General features: G+C 39.6%; 1 protein-coding gene across 4 annotated transcripts in view; it reads left to right on the forward strand.

Moving 5' to 3' along the window:
- The first annotated feature begins 823 nt into the window (after positions 1 to 823).
- Positions 824 to 13,603, forward strand: part of si:dkey-100n23.5 (cyclic AMP receptor-like protein A) — a 45,217-nt gene continuing 32,437 nt past the window's right edge. For 2 of the 4 annotated variants that reach the window (XM_031292069.2, XM_031292140.2), the window contains exons 1-6: positions 824 to 1,013; positions 4,280 to 4,332; positions 6,550 to 6,604; positions 8,854 to 8,910; positions 9,011 to 9,071; positions 11,438 to 11,525. In XM_031292069.2, coding sequence (XP_031147929.1) covers positions 933 to 1,013; positions 4,280 to 4,332; positions 6,550 to 6,604; positions 8,854 to 8,910; positions 9,011 to 9,071; positions 11,438 to 11,525 — 395 coding nt within the window. In that variant the 5' untranslated portion in view covers positions 824 to 932. The remainder of the gene's footprint in view (positions 1,014 to 4,279; positions 4,333 to 6,549; positions 6,605 to 8,853; positions 8,911 to 9,010; positions 9,072 to 11,437; positions 11,526 to 13,603) is intronic. The other 2 variants (XM_031291939.2, XM_031292224.2) reach the window with 2 other exon arrangements.

The raw sequence follows: 13,603 nt of genomic DNA on the forward strand, positions 1-13,603 counted from the left end.
TGTAGGCCTATATGTTAGTTATTGATTCATTGGTTTTTAGATTTTATGGTCAGTTTTAAGTGTTTTCATTGATATTTATATTCTAGCATCTTGATTAGCACTGGAGCATTAAGCGTTTAATTCATTGTCCCATTGTATTGTTATTTACTGTTCCATTATATGTTGTCTGTGGTGTCTTAAGCTCTATGGCATGGATGCCCTGCACTTTTTAACTGCGCAACAAATGTACCTATACGGTTAACCCGACCTGATATTTTATTATGTAAGATGTATTCATAATAGATGCTAGCAAACAATATTGCTATGTCGAAAATGTATGATCCATTCTAACATTTTTTTAATTTTCTGATTTTTATTCAGTCAATAGGCCTACGTAAAATGACCAAAAACCTAATAAAAATGACTATTGGTTTTAATATTGTCCTGTCTGTCTCTTTTCAGAGAAACTTGAAACTTACAAACTCTGTTATCCAGATAAAGTCTAATAAAGAGAGCAAACAAAACGAACAAAGAGATCCTCAAACATCTTTAAAAAAAATATTTTTCTCAGGTTCAGTCAATGAAATAATCTTATCATTAATCTTAGGTGAATACCAGAGGCTATCATTGAATGTCTTCCTGAGGCTTTCTGTTACTGTTTCTAATAATGAGATCCTAATTAAGTTGTAAACACAGTGATTTTTTGTGGGGTTTGACCAGCATTTCACAGGAAAGTTAGCTGATATCAGTGGTGGAAAAGGTATTCATATCCCTTACATCTAGCAAAAAACGTCCTAAACTTGTCCGTTCGATGACACTTGACTCAGCACTGTCATTGGTGCTGTATGTCCCTTTGTGCGCACGGTAGAAACCGGAAGTAGGCTACAAGCAAAAGCTCCAGCAAAACAAAAACACATTGAAGCAAAATTATCAAAAGTCATAGTGACTCAAAAATGAACAGTCAAAACCCAAAGGCAATGAGTAACGATTCACGCTGTGTATTTTTTAATACAGATTCAGAAGACTATCGATGCGTAAGTAACGTTAGGTAACGTAAGTGTAAACTCAGTATTTAGCTAAGTTTTGTTAGCTAATTAGCTAACGATAGTTGGCTACATAACGTTTCACTGTTAGCTTGCTTTTCGTTGGTAATAATGTATTCGACCTGATTGATTGATCGGTTGATAAGTTGATGTATGGAGGCCTGACACCTGCATGACTCCCAATGCTAAACTGTAACCGTAAAAGCCGTCAGTAATCTAACATTGCTAACTAGCTGCATTAATTGGCCCCATCGAATATTAACGTTATAGTGCAACTAATTAAAACAGACCGTTAAACTAATAGCTTTACTGGCTCACCTGCTAATGGAGAGCTAACATTACTCACATGGTAACAAGCTAACTAAAGCTAATAAACATTAACAGTTTTATGTATTTAGCTGTTACTCCTACTTAGCTAATGAAACAATGTTTACCACCATTGTTTTAGATTTGCGCCTCAGACATGCATGCAGAAAGAGTCTGTTTGTTATGGATAATATGAATAAAGATAAGCAGAGGGTTTCTTATCTTGAAATGATAAGTGAACCTGCTTCACCAGTTTGCTCAGTGATAGAGTAGTACATTTACTCATTTTCTTACCGAAGTGCTTGTACTTGAGTATTTCAATTGTACTGTATGCTATTTTATACCTTTATTACAATAAATGTCTGAGTGAAATGTACATATAGCATATATATATATATATATATATATATATATATATATATATATATATATATATATATATATATCTCAAAGCACATGTGCTGTAGCACTGAACAGTTTGAATGCATTTATTGTAAGTTTCTTTGGACAAAGGCATCAGCCAAATTAATATAATGTAATTGTTTGTAATGTTGTTGTATTTGATTGGGTTTTACTGTAAGCTGTTCCTATTATTTTGTTCAGACCAACAGGAGCACTGTACAACGTGCAATCCAATACAACAACACCAACCGTAGACTGGAAACTACCCAGAGGTTGACTCAACATCTCTCTGGCAAAGTTTCAAGCACAACAATTGCACATCATAACCTTCACAAATAGATTCATATTATATTGCACTGAATTTACATGTGGTTGGGGTAGTCAGTCCAAACCCTGAGGATATTGTGTAAGATGATGATAAACCTGTCAATAGGTTCCTTATATTCAGAATAACCTTGTTAGGAAGTACCCGGCTTGGATCAGTTGTAGCTTGTCGCTGAATCAAGGCTGACATATGGACAGATTAGTTTAGAAACAGTGTTGTTTCTGGTGCAGTGAATGTGTTAATGTGAGTAGGTGTAACTTTGCATGCCAGCAGCTTTTGGCTTCAGGTTATCATCCACTCTCTTGGCCTAACTAAGAATGCCGCAGTAATGCTGACTTGCCTTGAGCCCAAATCTCTCCTTTTACGACAAGCAATCGCTCATGTCTGCAAGCGATCTATCACAGGGTCACATATACTGTCTGACTAACCCAGATACAGATGGCCCGCATTGACTAAGCCAGCATCAGTTTGAGTTGGTATCACACTTTCAATGAAAACTAAGTATTCATACATTCATCCATTCCCCATAATTCTCCCATTCTGCACTATTCATGCATTCTTGTAGTCAGTTTTGTTCCCCACATCATCCTCTTTTCTTTGTCAGTTGAACAACAGATTGTCACAGATTTAAGTAATAATTTAGTGGTTTTTTTTTTTGGTCGGATAGGGAAGTATATCATGTCTATAAATCTGCGCTGTCCAAGATTAATACTATAATCTTGTGCTATTTGGGATTTTATCTTGGGATATTCAAGTCTGCTCAATGCTATTGAGTGAGTGGGCCTTAATGGGTTGTGTTATTACAGTTCTATAGTGTTTTTTAAGGCTATGTTTAGTCTATTACATAGACTAAAGTGATTAGTCGATTGTCAATCAACAGAAAAATAATCAGCAATATTTTAATAATCGATTTATCATTCAAGTAATTTTTCGAGCAAAAACAAACATTTCCTAGTTACAGCTTTTTAATTGTGAGGATTTGCTGCTTTTCTTTGTCTTATGTGATCATAAACTGAATATTTCTTAGATTTTGAGTGTCATTGACATAGGGTCATTTATCCTGACAACTGTTTGACATTTTATGGACCAGATGATTTCTCGAGAAAATAATTGGCAGATTAATCAATACTAAATAATTAGTTGCAGCTCTAATTACTTTAATCATTTGAAGTCAACAGTCACTTCTTTGTTCTTGACTTCAAGTTTATTGCTCATCCTTTTTCGGTATTACGTTGGGATATCATTCCAAGGGTAACTCATGATAATGTATTTGCCCATGAAAACCATGATACAGATGTTTGTATGACTTGCAAATCATGAGGAGGAAAATCCACACCCAAAAATAGCATAATAAACGTTTCAAAAAACAAGATCACTCATGCACTATTTAGTGCAGTTACTGCAAAAATTATTATATAAAACTTCAAACCCACTTCTATATATTTAATAAAAACAGTCATGTTTCCTGGCTTTTTTTAATAGAAATCCCTGTTTTCTGCATAGGGACACGTGACGTGATTGCAGATTGTCAGACTGATCGAAGGTAGTCGTTTGTTGTTGTGACTGCACCGAGGAAAAAGGTGTATCACGGCAGAAGTGTTGTACAGCTGATAGTGTGGACGTGTCCATCTCTATTTTGCATGCAAGACTGCTACCGGGCCCCTTCATTTTCCCTGAAGCTTTTAGGACTGACTCACACATTTCTCATTTTTTTCATTCCTTTGCTCTTGTTCTTTCCTCTCTTGTTTCTCTCAGAGTAGCTCTTCGATCAGCTTCAGCTTGAATGTTTTTCATTTCACTTAGCTGTCATTTAGCAGCCCTCTGTGTTTTATAGCATGTTTAAATGTGTCTAATGCATGTGGAGGTGATGTCCATAAACACCTTAGATGTCTAAGGTGTCAGTACATTGCAAATACTCACATTTCTAATGCGTTGGTTGCCTGAAGTGTATGCAAACTCCTTTTCATTATACTTCCTTTAATTGCACACATGCTTGCACAAAAACACACAAAAGACATGCTTGAACAAACAGCAGTCTTGTCAACCCAGTAATTTCTAAGCTTATGATTATAAAGATGGCAGTACTGTATTTGTATTGCACCTCTCAGGAGGTTTGCACAGTGCTTTACTCAAAACAAAAATATTACACAATGTAAGTAATGCATATGTCAACTATACACTTTAATACATATTTGTATAGTAATGAATTGTTTCTGATTTACAGGTGGTGATTTTAACAGTAAAACGAGCCACAGGAACATTCTCCTTAGTAGGATGGTAAATATTTCCTCAAATAATTTCTTTCTCAAATGATAAGCCTTGACCTTTATTTCACACCAGATACTGTAGTTTAACTGCTCATAGCTATAGGGATACACTGATATATATTTGAGTTATATCTACAATTGTATATGATATCGGAGTGGTGGAAGAGTTAACTGTAATATTACAGATTCCCTGTAGAGGTTTAGATCTCTAGTAGCCCTATGGAGCTGTTTTTCGATGAGTGGGTCCCCGTTTTGTTTGTGGTGGATTTAAAATACATAAAAATTGGCTTCGCAAATGTTTTATGGGGAAGGAAATGCACTTGACACGTTTGTTAGACCTCAAGGACACACTGAATGGCAACATAACTTTTGTTTGTTTACAAGAAAAGAACTGCAGGGTCCCTTTAACCTGTGCAAACTGTGACCACTGCAGTAACCCTGTAATAAATACAATCATTGGAAAGCTTGTAAAATTCACCTTTTGTTGAGGCTGTGTTGAGATATGTGGCTTTAACTTTGTGTTAATTTTAGAAGCTGTGATTTGCAGTGTTGTTCTATTGGCCACACCCTGTATGTCAGAAATGTATGTCAAATAAATGAAATATAATTCAAGTCTATATTGTACTATACTAACATTTTGTTTTATAGTACAACTAAATGATTTATTTCAAAGTTTCTCAAAGCCAGTTCCAGGGTTATGGTCTAAAGAATGACATAGCATGTACTACTAATAACTAGAGTGTTTAATAGAAACAAACAAGGGAAATTAATATGTTGGGACCCTAATCTCTTCTGGAAAAAAGCACATTTATAATTTTAAAGAAGTCATTGGAAGTTTCCCATTTGTTTCAATAGTCAGTTGTGATTTTGCCGGTGGCATCTAGTGGCATAATGATGAACTGTATCCTAACTAGGGTTGGGTACCGAAACGCGGTGCCAATAGGGTACCGGTTCCGACGTAAACGGTAGTAACGAGACCGAATAAGAACGAAAATATTGGTGCCCGACTTTTTTTTTTCAGAAGCATCGCTGCACAGGATGCTAAGTTACCGTTAGCTAGTAGCTGGATTAAACACAATGGTTAAAATGCTGACAGCTTACATTAAGCGGTGTAAAGTATGACTGTATTTCCCTGTAGAGGATTCCAACACCGGGACGTAACAAAAAAAAACAAAAAACAACACAGACGGTGCGTTTACTTGAAACTCGCCAGCCTTGTGGTGCATTTTAAGTTATTTTAAAATACCCTTTTCCCATCTTGTGCTTGTTTTTGTCGTTTACTGGTGAAATAAGTAATTTTTATAAGTTATTGTTATTACATTATTAATCAATCATTTAATTTTGACCATATGGCCTTAGCAATAAACAAGCCGATCTTTAATGTCGCCAACTGTCGTTTTGTGCTCCTTTTTTATATTTTATATTATATACATTATAAATATATAAATTTCGGTTCAGGCACTGGCACCATTTTAAAAGTATAATTTTAGCACCGGTATCGGAAAAACCCCAAACGATTGCCCAACCCTAATCCTAACATTTTAGCTTCAACTCTTAGCTGCAGTGGTTACTTTTTGGCTGGGGACTTTGCTTCTTCAAATGCTGCTAAGCAGGTCTTTAGCAGGTTTTCTGCAGGTTTCATTAGTTCAGTCGAAACAGACATTGCTTTTATGGTCAGTAATCATAGTATAAGCTAAAGAATGCATTGGCCTAGTAGTTAGAGTAAAGGTTACATTAGAGTAGGGCTGAAACTAACAATAATTTTCATAATCGATTAATCTGTCGATTATTTTCTCGATTAATCGATTAGTTGTTTGGTCTATAAAATGTCAAAAAAATGCTGAAAAATATCCCAAGATATTGTCCTCAAATGTCTTGTTTTGTCCACAACTCAAATATATTCAGTTTACTGTCACAGAGGAGTAAAGAAAATATTCACTATTAAGAAGCTGGAATCAGAGAATTTTTATAAAAAAAGGACTCAAACCGATTAATCAATTATTAAAAAAGGGCGATTAATTTAATAGTTGACAACTAATTGATTAATCAGTTAATTTTTGCAGCTCTACAATAGAGCCTGCAGGGACAAGTGTTGGAGTTGCCATGATGTATTTATGTGCAGTAAGACATATCATCGTCAGAACAGCAAATTACTGGTCCTCTTCAAATTGTTGCCCTTGCAGTTTGCAAGAAACATCTCACTGTTGTCTTTCTTCTCTCTCCACAGCATTTTCATGCTGTTTGTGATCTGGCTGCTTCGCAGGTATCACTCTTTGGCTCAGGTAAATTTCCACTACAATGTACAGTATATTTTTTATTCTTTTTTCCAATTTCTGTGTCTGCTTCGTTGCCACCAGAAATATGTTTAATTAGCCATAGCAAATCTTGGCATAATTGAACCCAATTAAAATGCAAAGATTAATCAGTTGTGGAGTTAATTGACTCGTGGTTGTTCTTTAATAATGGCGGCTGTCGTTTCTCTCTCCAAATGAGGATGTTGGCATTATACTTTATTATACTACGGTCTGACAATACACTGGATAATATTAGATGATGCTCTTTTTCTTCTACATGAATACTTTTTCTTTTATCCAAAATAATTCCAAATGTCTAAAGCAAGTCAGTGTTTGTTCATGGTGTTTGTTTGAGTGTGCAGGCTGTGTGGTGTTTTTGAAGCCAGTCCAGCAGGTCTGTCAGGTTTAGCAGCGCTCCATGTTATGCTCCTAATCTGAAGTAAATGACAGCTTAACGTGGGATATGATGGATCCTCTTACCTCTGGAACAGGTCGCGCAGAGTGGCTTCAACTCCTCCTGCTCTTCCTGCTCCTTCTTCTCTGTTCTTCTCACACCACATAAACCCTCTCCTTACCTCCATCCCCTCACAAAGGTTATCTGACAGTCAATAGTTTTTAGTGCTCTCTCTTTAGGGCTTTTTCCTGTCTCCACCTTCTCCCCCTCCTCTTTCTCTGTAGCCTTGGCAGGGTCATTGCTGGCACCAAATTAATAACGTGCGTGCCTGCCTGCCTGCGTGCATGCCCGCGTGCCTGCGTGTGCCTGCATGTTATGCCGTTATATATGTGTCACATTCCTGAGCGAGTAATTGTATGTTTTGAGCACAGAGAACTATATTTTGCAAGTGCATTACATTGCATTTTGAACAGAAATGAACACTCGCAAAACATAATTCAGTTTGAGTAAACAAAAACCTATTTCGTGCACAATAAATGTATTTGCTTGTCTTTCTCTGCTCGCAGGTAGACGCTGCTGCGCTCCGGTCATGTCTCCCTCGCTCTCAACCTCTTCTCTCTACGCGCTCAACTCTAGACACGCTCGCTCAGATTTTCACAGCGTTACAAGTGTGCCACAAAACCAACCAATCGCAGAATCAAAAGGTCAATTCTGATTGGCTTTTTGTCTCCAATTAGATCGCAAGTAGCAGGAAACGAAAATCTAGGAGGAACAGTTGTTACATTTTCATGCAATTGAACTGTAAACATTTAGGTTGGTTTGGTCAGAAATTCTACTAGCTAGCTAGGCCTTTTACTTGAAGTGTGGTTAATGTTTCAAAATTCATCCATTACTTTTAGCTAATCATTTCAACTGTTAGTTAAGTCAGTAGGCCACTGTTAGCTGTTTATTTCTACCATTGATTACTTCGCTATATGTTTAAACATATGTGTTGAGCTGTTTTAGCTGATATATTGTTTTAAATCAATCATAATTCAATTATTATTTTAATTAGTTAAGCTGCTCCACAATCTTTCCAAGTACCCACTGACTACAGCAGAGATACACCTTGCTGGGGTATCGGCAGGTGTTGCGTCAAAGACTGTTTCCCTGTAGATGTCTTTCCTGCTACTTGCAATCTAATTGTAGACGAACAGCCAATCAGAATTGACCTTTTGATTCTGCGATTGGTTGGTTTTGTGGCACACTTGTAACGCTGTGAAAATCTGAGCGAGCGTGTCTAGAGTTGAGCGCGTAGAGAGAAGAGGTTGAGAGCGAGGGAGACATGACCGGAGCGCAGCAGCGTCTACCTGCGAGCAGAGAAAGACATGCAAATACATTTATTGTGCACGAAATAGGTTTTTGTTTACTCAAACCGAATTATATTTTGCGAGTGTACATTTCTGTTCAAAATGCAATGTAATGCGCTTGCAAAATATAGTTCTCTGTGCTCAAAACATACAATTACTCGCTCAGGAATGTGACACATATATAACGCCATAACATGTGTCTGCGTCCTACCACTGCCACAGTTTGTAACCACCTCTATAGACAGTGGGCATGCATAACAACTACCCTCTACCCATTATTGTTTTGTTTCAGATAAAATACAATGAGCTCAGTTTGTGTAGAAGGAATTAAGGAGACTCTCTTCTCCATTCTGTGATATTTTCACAGGGTTGTCACCAGGGAAGTCGTTTGCCAAGCTGTCATTCACATCAGTCATCATTTGAATTTGCCCTAAATAAATATAAATGCCCTGGCAAATCCCTCTTCATGTCTTCCTCTGATTTTTACTGTACAGAAGATGATTCTCAGCCTGACTGTAGCTGCCTTCTTTGATAGCGTAGGATATGTTATGGTGAGTTACTCAAGTGCGTTTCACTAAACACCCACATAGCAGAGTTTTTTTTAGGTGCTTTGTGAAAATGTTTCCCTGTGTTGTTCTTTCTTCCACCCAGGGTGATTCACATCCAGAGGGATCGCTTTGTGACTTCCAGGCCTGCTGGCTAACTTATTTTGGTAAGACAAAACATAATTAATTATTCACTGGCGCAATTTCAAAAGAAACTTAAGAAAGCCAGCAAAGAAATGAGCAAAGGTTCAACAAAAACATCTGTTGAAGAGGTCATATATCACAGTGGAAAATAATATTACATTGTCATTTCATTTTTTTGGCATAAGAACAAAATGTGCCTTGACACTGATTTCTCCAGCTTATACACTATTATTATACACTATTTTTCACCCAGAGAATGTTAGAAATGCAACGTGGGGAGTTGTTTCTGGAGGATATATGGGCTGGAAAGTGAGATAGACGAATGCTTTTAAATAAGAAATTGTTAAACCACTGCTACTGGTCAAAAGACCACCAAACTCTTGCAGATGTATATTTAAAAAAATGCACATTGGTGTCCCCAAATCACTAGACTTCAGTATTCAGAAATGCTGATGAGTCCAGCTTTATTTAAAGCTTTATCCTTTTTTTCTTATCATATCTTACTGTATCTTCTGTTCTATTTAACAGTGGGTTATAATCATTCTTTCTTATGGGTTGACATAATGTTAATGTAGGGACTGTTTTATATGTGTAAAAGCCTATCCTCTTGTCTTTCGCCTGTGCATCCTGTCCCGGAGTTCTGGAAAAGAAAAGGGAAGGATATTTACTTGCCATTTGGATAAACACCAGTTGTCAAGGGTGGTAACGCATTGGTAAAACTTGTACATCACGTTTAGTAGTATTCACACACCCATACAATGGTGTAATACTTGGGACTCAAGCACCATGCTTGTAGTTATTGGCCCATTGCAGCAGCCATTCAGTATACCGCCCTCAAACCAGACGCCTCAGTGTTTGATCACCTTCCTCTGTACGAGGAGGTGATTTTCCTCCAATGACAGTGCAGGACTGCAGTATTTCCTTTGGGTGAATTAGGCACATCTGCAGGTTCTCAATTTGGGGGGTCGTGGGGAGGTTTCTTTGTGATTCGGACTGATGAGGAAGGATTGTGTTTACATTCAAAATCTTGGTTGCATTTGTTGCAATTATAGCTCCTTTAGCCTTGATTAGCATACGGATTCTTAGTTAGGACTGGCTGTTAATACAACACTCCACCAATCTTCATTTCCATTGGTCTCGCAGGCAGACGCACACACACACACACACACACACACACACACACACACACACACACACACTCACATACACACTCGGATACAGGGTAATGGGCAGTGAGTTAGTGCTGCAGGGTTGTTGCCTGTCATCTCGCTTTATCATTAGGATCCTTACTCTTAGGACAAACAGCTGTACATAAAGCGGGCTGACGGAGCAGGCACTTTGTTCTGTTGCGAAGCGCCGGGTCTAGTGGGAGCCTCATATCACAGCTCTGCTTTGAACTCCAACCAATAAAATTTTATGAAATGTGTTTGAAATGGAGGAAGATGGTTGAAGGGGCAGCATCAGGACAGGTAGTGAAGCTGAGCTGTGTGTGTCGAGTTAAAGCGAAGCATCGGCTGCTGTCTGGTTATGTAAGACACGTTGTGACAGTGATTTATTGAGATCATGACATAAACAGCCAGCTTCCTTCTTTCTAAGTCACTGCACACTATTCCTAAACATTGCTTGATGGTAAAAGGAGTGTGCGTTTTGTATATTTGTGTGTGCATGTGTGCAGGGTTTGTTGTGTGAAACTGAGTAAGCTGAGTGTGTGGCTGTGAGAATCCATCATTGTGACGACCGACACAGCCTGTCCTGTCAACAGAAACACACACACACACACACACACACACACACACACACACACACACACACACACACACACACACACACACACACACACACACACACACACACACACACACACACACACAAGGAAAAGGGCTGAATACGAGGGCAGAAAAGGGGAAGTGAGCTTTCTAGACTATCTTCCTTGTCTCTGTAAAGTATATACATTTTTTCCCCTCTGCTGATTTCACCTTCCTTTCCCTTTCTTCATTTCTTCTTTTCTTTTCAGTTTCTTTAGACTCGCTCTAGTCCACTCCGTTTGACACCCCCCTCCCCCCCTTCGTTTCTTCCTCTCTCGCCCCCACTCCTGCTTATCTCCCTCTGCTTTTCCACAGTTCATCATTATCTGTCTCTGAGCTCCCCCCTCTCATCCATCACCCTAATCCACAGGTTTCCCTCATATTACTGCAGAATGGGCCTTCATTTATCAAAAAGTGGAACACACTCATATGCGCGCGCGCACACACACACACACACACACACACACACACACCCACTATGATACATACGTGTGTGTTTGGACACAATTGCAGGTGCATGCTGTGTGATGGGGGAAGCTGTGTTGTAATTTGACCTTGTTGTTTATCCATGTGTGTCTCTGCAGACTGGAGTGCCTTGGCCTGGGTTTGCCTCATCACAGTGAACCTGTATCTCAACCTGGTCCGAGAAATCAGCACCAACAGATATGAGATGTGAGTCAAGGACTTAGAGCTGCAGCTAACAATTATTTCCATTATCGATTGGTTGATTTACTGATTATTTTTGTCAATATATTTTCTTTTTTCTTTTTGTCCGAAACCCTGTTATTTAATTTACAATATTTTATATCTGAGAGTAAGTAAGTCCTCACACGGAGAAGCTGGAACCAGAGAATTATAGGCGTTTAAATGACCTAAATTTTAAGTGATTTACGATCCACTAATCGATTTATTGACACATTATTTCAACTCTTCGTCCCTCGTGTGCGAGACAAACGTCTTTTTTTCTTTCTCTATGCCCGCCTCTGTATCTTCCTTTAAATGTATATTTGTCTCTTGTTTTTTGTTGTTGTGGTCATTTCCCTCTGCGTGTGTGTTTATGTGTGTGTATGTGCATGTGTTTGGTCTGCCAGAGCATGTGTCTCCCCACAGAGCATTGACAGCCCCCTCCTCCCCCTTCTTTTCTGTTCCAGCCGACACTCTAATTGAAAAGGGAGTGAGTGTCAGCCGTTAAGTGTGTGTGTGTTTCTGTGTGTGTGTGTGTGTGTGTGTGTGTGCACCCATCTTCACGCTTTGTGGCTCTGTGTTTCTGTCGCTCAAACTCCCATGTGCACTCTCCACAGTGCGAGTGTGAATTTGCGTGTGTGTTGGTGAGATCTTTTCTCATTTTCCATGACACAAATATACATTCCAAAATAAAGTATGCACTCTGTGGGTGGAAAAAAAAAAGCTTTAACAAGCAGCAGCACCTCTGTAAGTCTCTCTTGCAAGTAGATTGTTCATGGTTGTATCCTCTTAATGTGCTTAGGTGTGCACACCCCTCCTACCCATCTGTGTGTGAGGGGTTGGGCTGGTAAAGGGAGGTGCCCCCCTCCCCATGGGAGTTTCCCTGCATTGATTAGCAATAAGCCAGACGATATAATGGTGTTATAACTCAGAAGGAGACGGCTTTATGGGCGCAGGGAACGGGGCAGGCTAGGGGGCCAAAATCGGCTCGCTTCAGAGCCTTGTCAGCTGCATACCTCTCATGGGTCCAGAGGGACTAGGTGGGAGGAGTATGTGTCTGTATTTTTGCGTGGGGCTGGTCACACAGAAAAAAAAACCTGGGACTTAATAGGTTAGAGCAAAGTGAAGACAGGGCATCAGGGGGGTTGTGTATTGACTGTGCATAGATAAACTCTATGTGTTTCGGCAGGCGGGTATGGGGCTTTGCATGCATGCACAATTACCCCTCAGCCCCTTAACCCAACCTCCCACCCTCTCTCTCACACACACAGGCAGACAGACGGCACAGTGTGATGGTTTATGAATGAACAAATCGCCAGAGGAGACAGAGAACGGAGGCTAGATGATCTAAGAGTGATTGAAGTGGATGCAAGAGAGGATGGGAAGTGTGTTTGTGTGTGTGCATGTGTGTTTATGTGTGTTTGAAGGACGGATTCAGGCAAAGGGGAGAAAAAGGAGAAGTGGTGTGAGGCGGTGAGAAATGAGATTGAGCCTCGAGAGAGATTTCTATATGAGCTTGCATGTGTGTTTGTGTCTGCACGTGTGTGTGTGTGTGTGTGTGCGTGCAGGTGTGTGAAATACAGAGTGCATAGCAGTCCTGCTGTGCCTCATTAAGCCCATGTTGTGCGCAGCTCCGGACCTCGTCATCTTCCTCTCAAAGCGCTGCGAGTGTGTGGTGTATGTGCTGCAGCATGTCTGTGTGTGTGTGTGTGTGTGTGTCTGCGGGTCTGCAAGCTCTCGACATTGATTTCCTGACAAGGCGCCCCCCACCCCCCCCCCGCCTCCGTACCAATCGTCACGCCACAGACTGGCAGCTCTGATTTCACTATTTATATCTCTCCTCCCACCACCACACAGACACAGGGTAGATCTCTCTCTCTCTCTCTCTCTCTCTCTCTCTCTCTCGCGCTCTCACACTACCTCCCTTGCCTCAGTTGCTAGATTTCTTTCTCTTTTTTAGCGCATCCACCATTTCCTTTTTCTCCCTGTCTCTCTTGTTTTCTCTTTCTCTCACGCTCCCTCTTGTGTTTGATCTAAACTATCTCTCTCTCTCTCTCTCTCTCTCT

This window comes from Sander lucioperca, chromosome 8 (genome assembly GCF_008315115.2).
Source record: "Sander lucioperca isolate FBNREF2018 chromosome 8, SLUC_FBN_1.2, whole genome shotgun sequence".
In the NCBI taxonomy this organism is placed as follows: Eukaryota; Metazoa; Chordata; class Actinopteri; order Perciformes; family Percidae; genus Sander; species Sander lucioperca.